The 14,647-nt window shown below is 37.5% G+C and overlaps 1 protein-coding gene across 1 annotated transcript in view; it reads left to right on the top strand.

Annotated features, from left to right (window-relative positions):
- Positions 1-14,647, top strand: part of LOC111150483 (diacylglycerol kinase kappa) — a 175,976-nt gene that overhangs the window by 97,217 nt on the left and 64,112 nt on the right. Inside the window, exon 8 of the mRNA XM_022507952.1 lies at positions 12,838-12,940. Within this exon, the coding sequence (XP_022363660.1) occupies positions 12,838-12,940 (103 nt within the window). The remainder of the gene's footprint in view (positions 1-12,837; positions 12,941-14,647) is intronic.

Raw genomic sequence — 14,647 nt, 5'->3', positions numbered from 1 at the left:
AAAGACCTTAAAAAAAAAACTGCAGGTCTATGTCCCTGAAGAATACAGATAACAAATTCACCACAAAATATTATCAAACTGAATCTAAGAATACTATAAAAAATCATTCACTATAATCAAGTGTCACTTATTCAAAGGAAGCAAATATAGATAGATGATAGACAGATAGATGATAGATAGATAGATAGATGTAAATATCATAAAAATAATGAAATCTTGCTATTTGCAACAACATGGATAGATCTAGAGGGTATAACTCTAAATAAAATAGATCAGACAGGGGCGACTGGGTGAGTCTATCAGTGAAGTGTCCAACTCTTGATCTCTACTCAGGTCTTTATCTCAGGGTTGGGAGTTTAAGCCCCATGTTGGGCTCCATGCTGGGTGTGGAGCCTACTTAAAAAAAAAAACCCAAAACGAAAAACGTTCGGGGGTGTCTGGGTGGCTCAGTGGGTTAAACCTCTGCCTTCGGCTTAGGTCATCTCAGGGTCCTGGGATCGAGCCCCACATCAGGCTGTCTGCTCAGCAGGGAGTCTGCTTCCCCACCCCGCCTGCCTCTCTGCCTGCTTGTGATCTCTGTCTGTCAAATAAATAAATAAAATCTTTTAAAAAAATAAGTTAGAGAAAGACAAATACCATGTGATTTTACAATATGTGAAATTTAAGAAACAAAGCAAATGAACAAACAAAAAAAGTGACAGACTCTTAAATACAGAGCACAAAAATGGTTGCCAGAGCAGAGGTGGATGGGTTATGGGTGAAAAAGGTGGAGGTTAAGAGTATACTTTTCCTAATGAGCACCAAGTAATGTATAGAATTGTTGAATCATTATATTGTACACCCAAAACCAATATAACATTGTATGTTAATTATACTTTATATATACTTTATATATATATATATTTATATATACTCTCTCTATATATATATTGGCTAATTGAATATAATTTTTAAAAACTGAAGAAATAAGAAAATCTCAAATGAACAACCTAACTTTATACTTCAAAGAAATAGAATAAGACCAAGTGAAACCCAAAGTTAGTAAAAGGAAATTACTAAGATTAGAACAGCAATAAATGCAATTGAAACTAAAAAGAAAATAGATCAATGAAGCAAAGAGGTGATTCCCTTAAAAGATAAACAAAACTGACAAATCTTTAACTACATTCACCCTGAAAACAAAGAGAAGTGACAAATAAATAAAATCAGAAATGAATGAAGAAAATTACAACTGATATCACAGAAATACAAAGGATCATAAAGGAGAACCATGAATGATTTACACACCAACAAATTGGAAACCTAGAAGAAATGAATAAATTACTCAAAACATAAAACCACAAAGACTGAATCATAAAGATATAGAAAATCTGAGCAGACAGATTACTAGTAGGGAGACTGACTCAATAATCAGAAACCTCCCAACAGGGGTGCCTGGGTGGCTCAGTCAGTTGGGTATCTGCCTTCAGCTCGGGTCATGATCCTGGGGCCCTAAGCTTGAGCCCTGCATCAGACTCCCTGCTCAGCAGGGAGTCTGCTTCTCCATCTTCCTCTGCCATCTCCACTGCTTGTGCTCTCCTCTCTCTCTATCTCTATCTCCCTCCCTCTCTCTTTATCCCTCTCTTTCTCTCAAATAAATAAAATCTTAAAACAACTACCTCCCAACAAACAAATGTCCAGGGCCAGACACATTCACTAGTAAATTCTATCAAACATTAAAAAATAATACCAATCCTTCTCAAATTCTTTCAAAAAATAGAAGGAACACTTCCAAATTCCTTCTATGAGGCCAACATTACCCTGACACCAAGACCAGACAAGAATGTCACAAGAAAAGAAATTTACAGGCCAGGGACACCTGGGTGGCTCAGTCGGTTAAGCCACTGACTTTGGCTCAGGTCATGATCTCAGGGTCCTGGGATTGAGTCCCACATCAGGCTCCTAGCTAAACAGGGAGCCTGCTTCTCTCTCTGCCTCTGCCTGCCACTCTGCCTGCTTGTGTGTGCTCTCTCCCTCTCTTCTCCCTCTGACAAATAAATAAATAAAATCTTTAAAAAAAATTACAGGCCAAATATCTCTGGTGAACATAGATGAAAAAATCCTCAACAAAATATTAACAAGCCAAATTCAACAGTACATAAAAGGATCATACACTGTAATCAAGTGGGATTTAGTCTAGGGATGCAAGCCTGGTTCAACATGCACAAACCAATTGATATGATACCCCACATTAACAAAATGAAAAATAAAAATTATATGATCATTTCATGGGACACCTTGGTGGCTCAGTCAGTTAAGCATCTCCCTTTGGCTTGGGTCATGGTCCCAGGGTCCTGGAATTGAGTCCCATGATGGGACTGCTCAGTAGGGAGCCTGCTTCTCCCTCTCCCCCTGCTCATTCTCTCTCTCTCTCTCTCTCTCTCTACCTCTCTCTCTCCCTCTCTCTCTCAAATAAATAAAAATCTTTAAAGAAAAAAATATGATCATTTCAATAGATGGAGAAAATCACTTGACAGGTTTTGACATTTATGATAAGAACTCTCAACAAAGTGGATATAGAAAAAATATACTTCAACATGATAAAGGCCATATATGACAATCTCACAGCTAATATCATACTCAATGGTGAAAAACTTTCAGCTTTTTCTCTAAAATCAGGAGCACGACAAGGATACCTACTCTCCTTACTATTATTCTACATCGTATTAGAAGTCTTAGGGGGAAAAAAGAAAAGAAGAAAGAAAAGTCATCTAGTTATAAAATGAATAAGTCACAGAGCTAAAAAGAAGTAAAGCATAGGGAATAGAGGCAACAATATTGTAGTAACATTGTATGGTGACTACACTAATCATGGTGAGAAATGAATGATATATAGAGTTATTGGATCAATATGTTGTACACCTGAAGCTAATATAACATTGTATGTCAATAGCACTTCAATAATAAATTCTTTAAGGCATACAAATCATAAAAGAAGTAAAGCTGTCATTATTTGCAGATGACATATTATATATAGAAAACCCTAAAGAGTTTACAAAAATCTGTTAGAACTAATAAATTCAGTAAAACTGCAAGATTCAAAATTAATATACAAAAATCTGTTGCATTTTTATATACTAATTATCAGAAAGAAATTAAGAAAACAGTCTCATTGATAATTGCATCATAAAGAATAAAATACCTAGGAATAAGTTTAACCAAGGAGATGAAAGAACTGTACTCTGAAAACTACAAGATATTGATGAAAGAAGTAAGGCACAAATAAATGGAAAAATATTTTGTGCTCAAGGATTGGAAGAATAAATATTGTTAAAACGTCTATACTGCCCAATGTAAGGTACAGATTCAAAGCAGTCCCTATCAAAATTCCAATGGGGATTGTCGGGGTGGCTCAGTCTGTTAAGCATCTGACTCTCGATTTCAGCTCAGGTCAAAATCTCAGAGTCATGAGATTGAGCTCCGTATCAGGCTCTGCACTCAGTGTGGAGTCTGCTTGGAATTTTCTTTCTCTCCCTCTCCCTCTGTTCCTCCACCAAACTCATACACAAACATGCTCACATGCTCTAAATATATACATACATATATGCATGCACATATACATACATACATACATACATACATAAAATCTGTTTTAAAAATTCTAATGGGATTTTTCACAGAAATAGAACAATCCCAAAATTTGTATGGAACCACAGTAGACCCCAAATAACCAACACAATCCTGAGAAAGAAGAACAAACAGGAGCATCATACTCCATGATTTAAAACTATATTATAAAGTCATAGTAATAAAAACAGTATGGTATTAGCACATAGATCAATGGAACAAAAGAGAGAGCACAGAGATAAACCCATGCATATCTGGTCAACTGATTGGCAAAGGAGCCAAGAATATACAATGAAAAAAGGAGTCTTTTCAATAAATGGTGCTAGAAAAAGTAGACAGCCACATGAAAAAAGAATGAAACAAGATCACTATCTCATACCACTCACAAATAATAACTCAAATGAATTCAAGTCTTGAATGTAAGACCTGAAACCATAAAACTCCTAAAAGAAAACACAAGTGGTAAGTTCCTTGATATCAGACATGCCATGGTTTCTTTGGATTTAACATCAAAAGTAAAGACAACAGTGGAAAAGATAAACAAGTGAAATTACTAAAAAACCTTCTGCAGAGGAGGAGTTATGATGAGAGGAGTAGGGGTACCCTAAGTGTGCCTTGTCCCTCAAACACAGCTAGATAAATAACAAATCATTTTGAACGACCAAGAAATCAATCTGAGGACTGAGAGAGGAAAACTGCACAAGTAGAGGTAGCAAAATGACCTCATCATCGAAGATAGGAGCTGCGGAGAGTTATTTGGAGGAGAAAGGAACTGCGGGTGCTGTATAGGGGAGGGAGCTCTGATCACAGAGAGAGGAGCAAGAGAGAAAGAGAGACAGAAAAAGTGAAAGTGTGTGCAGGGGGTTGCACAAGAAAAACTCTTCCCCAAAATCATTCACTAAGAAAAGAAGAGGGGCTGAACACCACAAGTTTTTTTTAAGTGACAAAGCAAAAAGTCTGAAGCTTTAGAGTCCATACAATCACCAGTGTCATGTCTGGTGGGCTTGGTGGTATTCCAGTGGGGCAGGGATCAGGGAGCGGGCAGTGTGGTCTGAGGATCCCCTGGGTCACACAGGGACAAACAGTTCCCCTGCTTGGAGTGAATTTAGGAGAGGTGGCATGGCCTCTCCAGGGACAAAAGATCCAGTGGGCACCACTTGAGCTGCCCCATTCACTAGCATAGGAACAGAGACACCAGCTGAGGACAGCAATCCTTGGTTCTGGGTTTTGGCTGTGCTTTCCCATAAACTCAAACCACTGTGCAGTTTCACAATTAATTTCCTAGACAAAATGGCACTGGCCATAGCACAGTAAGACCCTACCCCTAGAGGATCAGTGCAGATCTGTGCCACACAGATCTCTAAAATTTGGAGATTCGAAATCCAGCTGAATGCCTGAGATCAAACACAGGAGTACTATGCCACCTGGCAGGCAGACAGCCTAAGCAAAGACAGGGTGAAGGCAGGGATCTGGCAGAAGAGGGAACAGAACAGGGGTAATTGTTTGCTCTTCTGTGAGGGCTTCCTGAAGAGTGGTGGGTGCGAACTCCCTGCTCCAGGTAGGAGACGACAGGGGAAGGCCACTTTCTCCCCTGCCCATCAGCACTAACCAACCTCAGTGAGCAAAACAGCACCAACTCATGGAGGCTGGAGTCACTTTCAATGAGCTCTGCCTCCCCTGCACCCTGCAAGTGCATCTCTGCTAGGGCAAGTCTGCCTGAGAATCAGCTGCAGTGGGCCCCACTCCCAGAAGACCAGCACAAACTCCTTCATGCACCAAGTCTACTGGTCATAGAATGCTGCACAGCTTCATCTCTAGGGGGAATAGGATCTAGCTTCCTTTTTTTTTTTTTTTTTTTTTTGGATATAGCTTCTTTTAACAAGCAGACCAAAGCACACCTAGGCTTTAGCTTCCTTTTGTTTGTTTGTTTTCTTGGACCTCTTCTTAATATAACCATTACTCTCAGGAGCAGGAATATAACATGCTTTCCTAATAAAAAAACAGTGACCTGGACAAAATGACAAGATGGAGAAAGTCATCCCAAAAAAAAGAACAGGAAGAAGTCATAGCCAGGGATTTAATTAATACAGATACAACTAAGATATCTGAACTAGGATTTACAAAAATAATCATAAGAATACCAGCTGGGCTTGAGAAAAGTATGGAAGAAACTAAAGAATCCCTTACTGCAGAGATAAAAGTATTAAAAACTAGTCAGGCCAAAATAAATAATGCTATAACTGAGATGCAAAACTGACTAGATACAATGACAATGAGGATGGATGAAGCAGAGGAACAAATCAGTGATATAGAAGATAAAATTATAGAAAATAATGAATCACAAATGTAGACCTAGGGAACTCAGTTTCTCCTTAAAATGTAACAATGTTCATGTCATAGAAGTCCAGGAAGAAGAAAAAGAAAATAGAGCAGAAGGTTTATTTGAGCAAATTATAACTGAAAACTTCCCTAATCTTGGATAGGAAATAGACATTTCAATCCAAGAAGCACAGAGAATTCCCATTAAATACAACAAACCCAGCCATCAACAAGACATATCATAGTCAAATTCACAAAATACACAGACAGGGGAAGAATCCTGAAAGCACCAAGAGGAAAAAAAAAGTCCTTAACCTACAAGGTAATACAGATCAGGTCATAGCAGGTCTGTCCACAAAAACATGGCAGGCCAGAAGACAGTGGCAGGATATACTCAACATGCTGAATGAGAAAAACATGCAGCCAGAATACTTTATCTAGCAAGGCTGTCATTCATAATCGAGGGGGAGAGAAAGAGTTTCCCAAACAAACAAACAAATGAACGAAAAGGAGTTTGTGACCACTAAACCAGCCCTGCAAGAAATAGTAAAGGGGGACTCTTTGAGTAGGGGGAAAAAAGACAAAAGCAACAAAGACTAGAAAGGAACAGAAAACATCACCAGAAACACCAAATTTACAGGTAACACAATGGCTCTAAATCCGTATCTATCAATAATCACACTCATTGTAAAGGGACTAGATGTTCCAATCAAGATGTAAGGTATCAGAATGGATAAAAAAAGCAAGACCCATCCATATGCTGTCTACAAGAGACTCATTTTAGACCAAGACACCTACAGATTGAAAGTGAGGAGATGGAGAACCATCTATTATGATAATGGATATCCAAAAGAAAGCCAAAGTATCCATACTTATATCAGAAAAATGAGATTTTAAACCAAACTGTAACAACAGATAAAGAAGGGCATTATATCCTAATTAAGGGGTCTATTCATTAAGAAGATCTAACAATTGTAAGAATCTATGCCCCCAACTTGGGAGCACCGAAATATATAAATCAATTAATAACAAACAAAGAAACTCATGGATAATAATACAATAACAGTAGGGGACATTAATACCCCACTTATAGCAATGGACAGATCATCTAAACAGAAAATCAATAAGGAAACAATGGCTTTGAATGACACACTGGACCACATGAATTTAACAGGTATATTCAGAACATTTCATGCTAAAGCAGCAGAATACACATTCTTTTTGAGTGCACATAGAACATTCTCCACAATAGATCAACATGCTGACTGGGTCACAAATCAGTCTTCAACAAGGGAAAAATGGAGATCATACAATGCATATTTTCTGACCACAATGTTATGAAACTTGAAGTCAACCACAAGAAAAATTTGGAAAGGCCAAAAATACATGGAAATTAAAGAATATCTTCAGAATATCTTACTAAAGAATGAGTGGGTTAACCAGCAAATTAAAAAAGAAATTGAAAAAAAAATACACGGAAGCAAATAAAAATGAAAACATATCAGTCCAAAACCTTTGGGATGCAACGAAGGCAATCCTAAGAGGGAAGTATACTGCAATATAGGCCTACCTCAAGAAGCAAGAAAAGTCTCAAAAATACAACCTAACTTCACACCTAAAGAAAGTAGAAAGAGAACAGCAAATAAAGCCTAAACCCAGCAGAAGAAGGGAAATAATTAAAATTAAAGCAGAAATAAACAACATAGGAAAAAAAGTAAAACAGATCAGTGAAACTAAGAGTTGGTTCTGTGAAAGAATTAATAAAATTGATAAACCCCCAGCCAGACTTATCCCAAAAAGAAAGGACCCAGATAAATAAAATCATGAATGAAAGAGGAGAGATCAAAACCAACACCACAGAAATCCAATCAATCATAAGAGAATATTATGAAAAAATATGTGCCCACAAACTGAGCAATCTGGAAGAAATGGAGGAATTCCTACAAACATACTAACTGCCAAAACTGAAACAGGATGAAATAGAAAATTTGAGTAGATCCACAACCACCAAAGAAATGGAATCAGGAATCAAAAATCTCCAAACAAACAAACGTCCAGGGCCAGATGGCTTACCAGGGGAATTCTACCAGACATTTGAAAAAGAGTGTATACCTAGTCTTCTCAAACTGTTCCAAAAAATGTGAAAGGAAGGAAAACTTCCAAACTCATTCCACCGGGCCAACATTACTTTGATTCCAAAACCAAAGACCTCACTGAGAAAGAGAACTACAGGTCAATATCCCTGATGAACATAGATGCAAAAATTCTCAATAAGATACTAGTAAATTGAATCTAAAAGTACATTAAAGGAATTATTCACCACAATCAGGAGATATTTATTCCTGGGCTGCAGGGGTGGTTTAACATCTGCAAAATCAATCAATGTTGATGCACCACATTAATAAAAGAAAGGATAAGAATCATATGATCCTCTTAATAGATGCAGAAAAAGTATTTGACAAAACACAGCATCCATTCTTGATAAAAGCCCTCAGTAAAGTAGGGATAGATGGAACATATTTCAACATCATAAGTGCCTTATAGGAAAGACCTACAGTGAATATCATCCTTAATGGTGAAAAACTGAAAGCTTTTCCTCTACAGTTGGAACAAGACAAGGATGTTCACTCTCACCATTACTATTCAACATTGTACTGGAATTCTTACCCTCAGTGATCAGACAACAAAAAGAAATAAAAGGCATCTGAATCAGCAGGGAAGAAGTCAAACTTTCACTATTTGCAGACATCCTACTCTATATAGAAAACCCGAATAAATTCACCAAAAATTTACTAGAACTAACACATGAATTCAGCAAAGTTGCAAGACATAAAGTCAATGTACAGAAATCTGTTGCATATCTATACACTAATAATGAAGTAGCAGAAAAAGAAACCAAGGATTTGATCCCATTTGTAACTGCACCAAAAACAATAATATACCTAGGAATAAACCTAATTGAAGAGGTAAAGATCTGTACTCTGAAAACTATAGAACACTTATGGAAGTAATTGAAGAGGACAAAAAGAAATGGAAAAAACATTCCATGCTCATGAATTAGAAGAACAAACGTGGTTCAAATGTCCATACTACTTAAAGCAATCTACACATTTAATGCAATCCCTATCAAATACCAATAGCATTTTTCACAGAGCTAGAACAAATCCTAAAATTTGTACAGAACCACAAAAGACCCCAAAGAGCCAAAGCAGTCTGAAAAAGAAAAGCAAATCTGGAGGCATCGTGATTCTGAACTTCAAGCTATATTACAAAGTTATAGTCATCAAAACAGTATGGTATTGGCCCAAAAACAGACACATGGATCAAGGGAACAGAATATAGAACCCAGAAATGAACGCACAACTATATGATCAACTAACCTTTGACAAATAAGGAAGGAATATCCAATGGAAAGCAGACAGTCTCTTCAATAAATAGTGTTGCGAAAACTGGACAGCAACATGCAGAAGAATGAAACTGGATCACTTACACCATACACAAAAATAAAATCAAAATGGATGAAAGACCTAAAAGTGAGACAGGAAACTATCAAAATCCTAGAGGAAAAAAGAGGTAGCAACTTCTTTGACCTTGGCCATAGCAACTTCTTGCTAGACATATTGCTGGAGGCATGGGAAACAAAAGCAAAAATGAACTACTAGGACTCCATCAAGATAAAAAGCTTCTGCACAGTGAAGGAAACAATCAACATAACTAAAAGGCAGCCTACAAAATGGGAGAAGATATTTGCAAATGACATAGTATCAAAAATGTATAAAGAATGTATTAAACTCAAGCACCAGAAAACAAATAATCCTGTTAAGAAATGGGCAGAAGACATGAATAGACATTTTTCCAAAGAAGACATATAGATGGGGCGCCTGGGTGGCTCAGTGGGTTGGGCCGCTGCCTTCGGCTCGGGTCATGATCTCAGGGTCCTGGGATCGAGCCCCGCATCGGGCTCTCTGCTCAGCGGGGAGCCTGCTTCCTCCTCTCTCTCTGCCTGCCTCTCTGCCTGCTTGTGATCTCTCTCTGTCAAATAAATAAATAAAATCTTTAAAAAAAAAGACATATAGATGGCTAACAGACACATGAAGAGATGCTCAATATCACTAATCATTATGGAAATACAAATCCATACCATGATGCCCTCACACATCAGAATGGCTAAAATTAACAACATGAGAAACAGCAGGTGTTGGTGAGGAGGCCAAGAAAGGGGAGCCCTTTTGCCCTGTTGGTGGAAGTGCAAACTGAGGCAAACTACTCTGGAAAACATTATGGAGGTTCCTCAAAAAGTTAAAAATACAACTACACTATAACCCAGCAATTGCACTATTAGGTATTTACCCAAAAGATACAAAAGTACAGATTTGAAGGGGTACATGCACCCCCATGTTTATAGCAGCATTGTCAACAATAGCCAAACTATGGAAAGAGCCCGAGTGTCCATTGACTGATGTATGGATAAAGAAAAAGTGTTATATCTATACAAAGGACTATTACTCAGCCATCAAAAAGAATGAAATCTTGCCATTTGCCATAATGTAGACAGATCTATAGTGTGCTATGCTAAGCGAAATAAGTCAGTCAGAGGAAGACAAATACTATGTGATTTCACTCATATGTGGAATTTAGGAAACAACACAGATGAACATGTGGGAAGGAAAAAGAAACAGGAGGGGGAGGCAAACCATAAGAGTCTCTTTTTTTTTTTTAAAGATTTTTTTTATTTATTTGACAGATCACAAGTAGGCAGAGAGGCAGGCAGAGAGAGAGAGAGGAGGAGGAGGCAGGCTCCCTGCTGAGCAGAGAGCCCGATGTGAGGCTCGATCCCAGGACCCTGGGATCATGACCTGAGCCGAAGGCAGAGGCTTTAACCACTGAGCCACCCAGGCGCCCCACCATAAGAGTCTCTTAAAGTTAGAGAACGAACTGAGGGTTGATGGAAGGAGGTGGATGGAAGATGGGTTGAATGGGTGATGAGTATTAAGGAGGGCACTTGTTATGATGAGCAGTGGGTGTTATATGTAATTGTTGAATCACTAAATTCTACTCCTGAAAGCAATATTACACTATATTTTAACTAACTAGAATTTAGGTAAAAATTTGGGGAAAATAATGCAGAGCTTGTGCACAGCAAAGGAACCACCAGTAAAAGGAAAAGGCAAGCAGCTGAATGGGAGAAAATATTTGTAAATCACATATATGATAAAGGTAAATATCCAAAATATATAAAGAAGTCATATAACTCAATAGCAAAAAGCAAACAAACAATCCAATTAGAAAATGGGCAAAGAATCTGAATAGATCTTTTTCTAAGGAACACATACAGATGGTAAACAAGTATATGAAAAAGTACTGAACATCTATGATCATCAGGGAAATGCAAATCAAAACCACAATAAGATATCACTTCACACCTGTTAGAATAGCTATTATCAAAAAGAGAAGAAATAAATGTTGATGAGGATATGAAGAAAAGGGAAACTTCATGCACTCTCAGTAGGAATGTAAATTGGTGCAACTACTATTGAAAACAGTGCAGGCTTTCCTTTAAAAATTAAAAATAGAACTACTATTTGACCTAGCAATTCAACTTCTGTGTATTTATCTGAGAAAAATGAAAACACTAGTTCAAAATCATATAGGCACCCTCATGTTCACTGAAACACCATTTACAATAGTCAAGATATGAAAACAACATTAAGTGTCAAGATATGGACACAACATAAGTGCTGTATGAATGAAGAAAATGTGGTAGATGTATATGCAATGGAATATTATTCAGCCCTAAAAATGAAGGAAATCTTGCCATTTGCAACAACATGGAAGGACCTTAGGGCATTATGCTACATAAAATGAGTCAGACAGAGAATGAGAAATACTATATGATCTCACATATATATGAATTTTTTAAAAAATGAGCTCATGCATATGCGGAGGGGGGAAATGGGCAAAATAGGTGAAGGTGGTCAAAAGATACAAAATTCCAGTTATAAAATAAATAAGTCATCAGGATATCATGAACAGCATAGTGACTATAGTTAATATGCTATTTTGCCTATTTCTAAGTTGCTAAGAGTATAGACCTTAAAATTTCCTATCACAAGAAAAAACTGTAATTATGTATGGTGACAGATATTAACTACACTTACTGTGGTGATCATTTTGTAATATATATAAATATCAAATCGTTATGTTGTACACCTGGAACTGATAAAATGTTATATGTCAATTATGTCTCAATTAAAAAAAAAGATAGAGAGAGAGACAACTCTGGTTGTCCTCTGGCTCTCTTTTAATTGCTTTTGTGTAATCAAGCCAGGTTCATGTCCTCTAAGAACTGTGAAATTGTCTAGGAAATGGTACCTAAAAATATCAGAAACTTGGGAAATATGACCACTTGTGGGAAAGGCAGCAGAATCTCAGTTCTGCCACTTCCCAGCTGTTTGACCTTGAGCAAGATTCTTCACCTCTCCAAACTTTTGTATCCTCATTTCTAAAATGAACCTAATAATGTGTTCCCTACCATACAGAGTTGTTGTAAGGATTTGAAGTGTAATAGCATATTAACAGGATTAGTACTCTTAAAATCCAAGTAAGTTCCCTATTCTGTAGGCCACTAAGATTGTGCCCTATGGCTACTGTCTTCTTAATGCCTATGATGGGTATCTTCTGAAAGCTACCTTTGAAAGGAACAGAGTTCAGAGCCCACCTTCAGGAAAGTGCATGCTGAAGTTGGGAAGGGTGTGTCCAGTTTGAGACAGGGGAAGGTGTATGGCACGAAATGTCAGAAAGGGAGATGTTAACACTGGAGACTCAAATCTTGGAACTGGAACTCAAGACTAATCAATTGTATCCTTTTCTCTCCCCTCCCTTTTTTTCTCTGTTCTTCTCTTGTCGTTTCAGGTGCATGATGACTGCCGGGGACGGTTTTCCAAGGAATGCTGGTTTGGAAGTCATCGAACATCAGTCATTCCTCCCACTGCCCTCAGCGACCCTAAAGGAGATGGTGAGTACCCAAATTTCAACCTCAGAATGTATTTCACTGGGGAAGGAGGAAAGGTGATAAGACTGGGGAAATTTTAAAATTAATTTTAATTAAATTATTATTTTCAACCAGTAAATGGGGAAGTAGGAATGTGTATATATGTAGAGACAGCTCATGTTTCTTTTTAGACCTTTGGGATAATGACTGTTGATGTTTATGGCATATATGTATGTGGGCATGTTCTCTGTAGGCTTTGTCCCATTGTTCCTGAATTATCAGACTTGATTCCAGTTTTTCATGATTTTCAGACACTAGATAATCCATAAAATAAGTTTGCTTGCATCCAGGTGGGCAAGGAAGAACTACATAAAGGCCCAGGTCATATTATTTTTAGAATGGAAACTAACACCAAGGTTGACTCCAAATCTGAAACTAGCATGATTATTGCCCCAACATGCTCTGTTGATGCTTTGTCGATCCGAAGGGGCACGTGCACCCGAATGTTTATAGCAGCAATGTCTACAATAGCCAAACTATGGAAAGAACCTAGATGTCCATCAACAGACGAATGGATAAAGAAGATGTGGTATATATACACAATGGAATACTATGCAGCCATCAAAAGAAATGAAATCTTGCCATTTGCGACGACGTGGATGGAACTAGAGGGTATCATGCTTAGCGAAATAAGTCAATTCCTAAACTCAAGTGATTTATTGAGAATTCTTTCATACGGTGCTGAAAGGCTACAAAGAGATCCAAGATAAGAACATTTCCAGAGCTTATGGTTATTGTTGACCCAGGATATTGATATAGTATGACAATATATAGATTAAGGTAGCATATGGTAAGCACCAAAGGAGTTACACTTGGAGACACTTGGAGATCAGAAATTATTAGGACTGTCAACTAATTGCAAGATGTTGCATAGAAAGGAGGCAGAAATGAAATAAATGCAGCAAGAGTAAGCTTTCTATAGAGTCTTCTCTCAGAAGTTCTAGAGATATTAGAACAGATAAAACAGGGGCAAAGCAGAGGGATGTTTTGTCCAGTTTGTGTTTGTCTTTATTATTAAATAATGATGAGACTTAGAAACAACATGATGTAAAGGGAAAAAACAAAGGCCAGGCAACCATGAGTTTTAGTCACTTACTAGATAGGTGACCTTGAGTAAGTCACTTACATTCTCTGAGCTTCACTTTCCACATCTAATTGGGAATGATAACTGTGTATTGGGAGGATAAGTGATAATATGTAAAGGGCTTGAATATCAAGAAACATAGCCCCAAAGGACAACAAAATTAAATCACTGGTCTTCTAGCCTAATGAAAACTGTAGACCCCCACAAGGATATTTCACTCTAGCCATCGCTGACAATACCTTTTTGAATATACCTCCCCTTCCCCACTTTTTCCTTAAAGAGACTCTCCTTTTTGCCATTGAGTTGTTCATTTGCTTCTCATATTACTCATTATTAAGTAATGGGTACTGTCAAGATCAAAATCACATATCACAGCTAAAAAGAGCTGACCTATTTTACGAACACTAAAGAATTTAGAAATCTAATACATTTACCAACTGACACACTACTGTTTCACAAAGCCAGCAGAGAGATACACTGCCCATTAATTTCAGTTTGTGTAGTTAGCTTCACTCTATATATGATCAATTTCACTTACTGGAGCTAAAGTTCAAACCCTGCCTGGAATGTTTTCATTTATATTTCAC

This window comes from Enhydra lutris, unplaced genomic scaffold (genome assembly GCF_002288905.1).
Source record: "Enhydra lutris kenyoni isolate GAN:26980312 unplaced genomic scaffold, ASM228890v2 scaffoldscaffold23, whole genome shotgun sequence".
Lineage (NCBI taxonomy): Eukaryota > Metazoa > Chordata > Mammalia > Carnivora > Mustelidae > Enhydra > Enhydra lutris.
The sequence above is the reverse complement of the archived record's forward strand: the minus strand, read 5'-3'. Positions and strand labels throughout refer to the sequence as shown.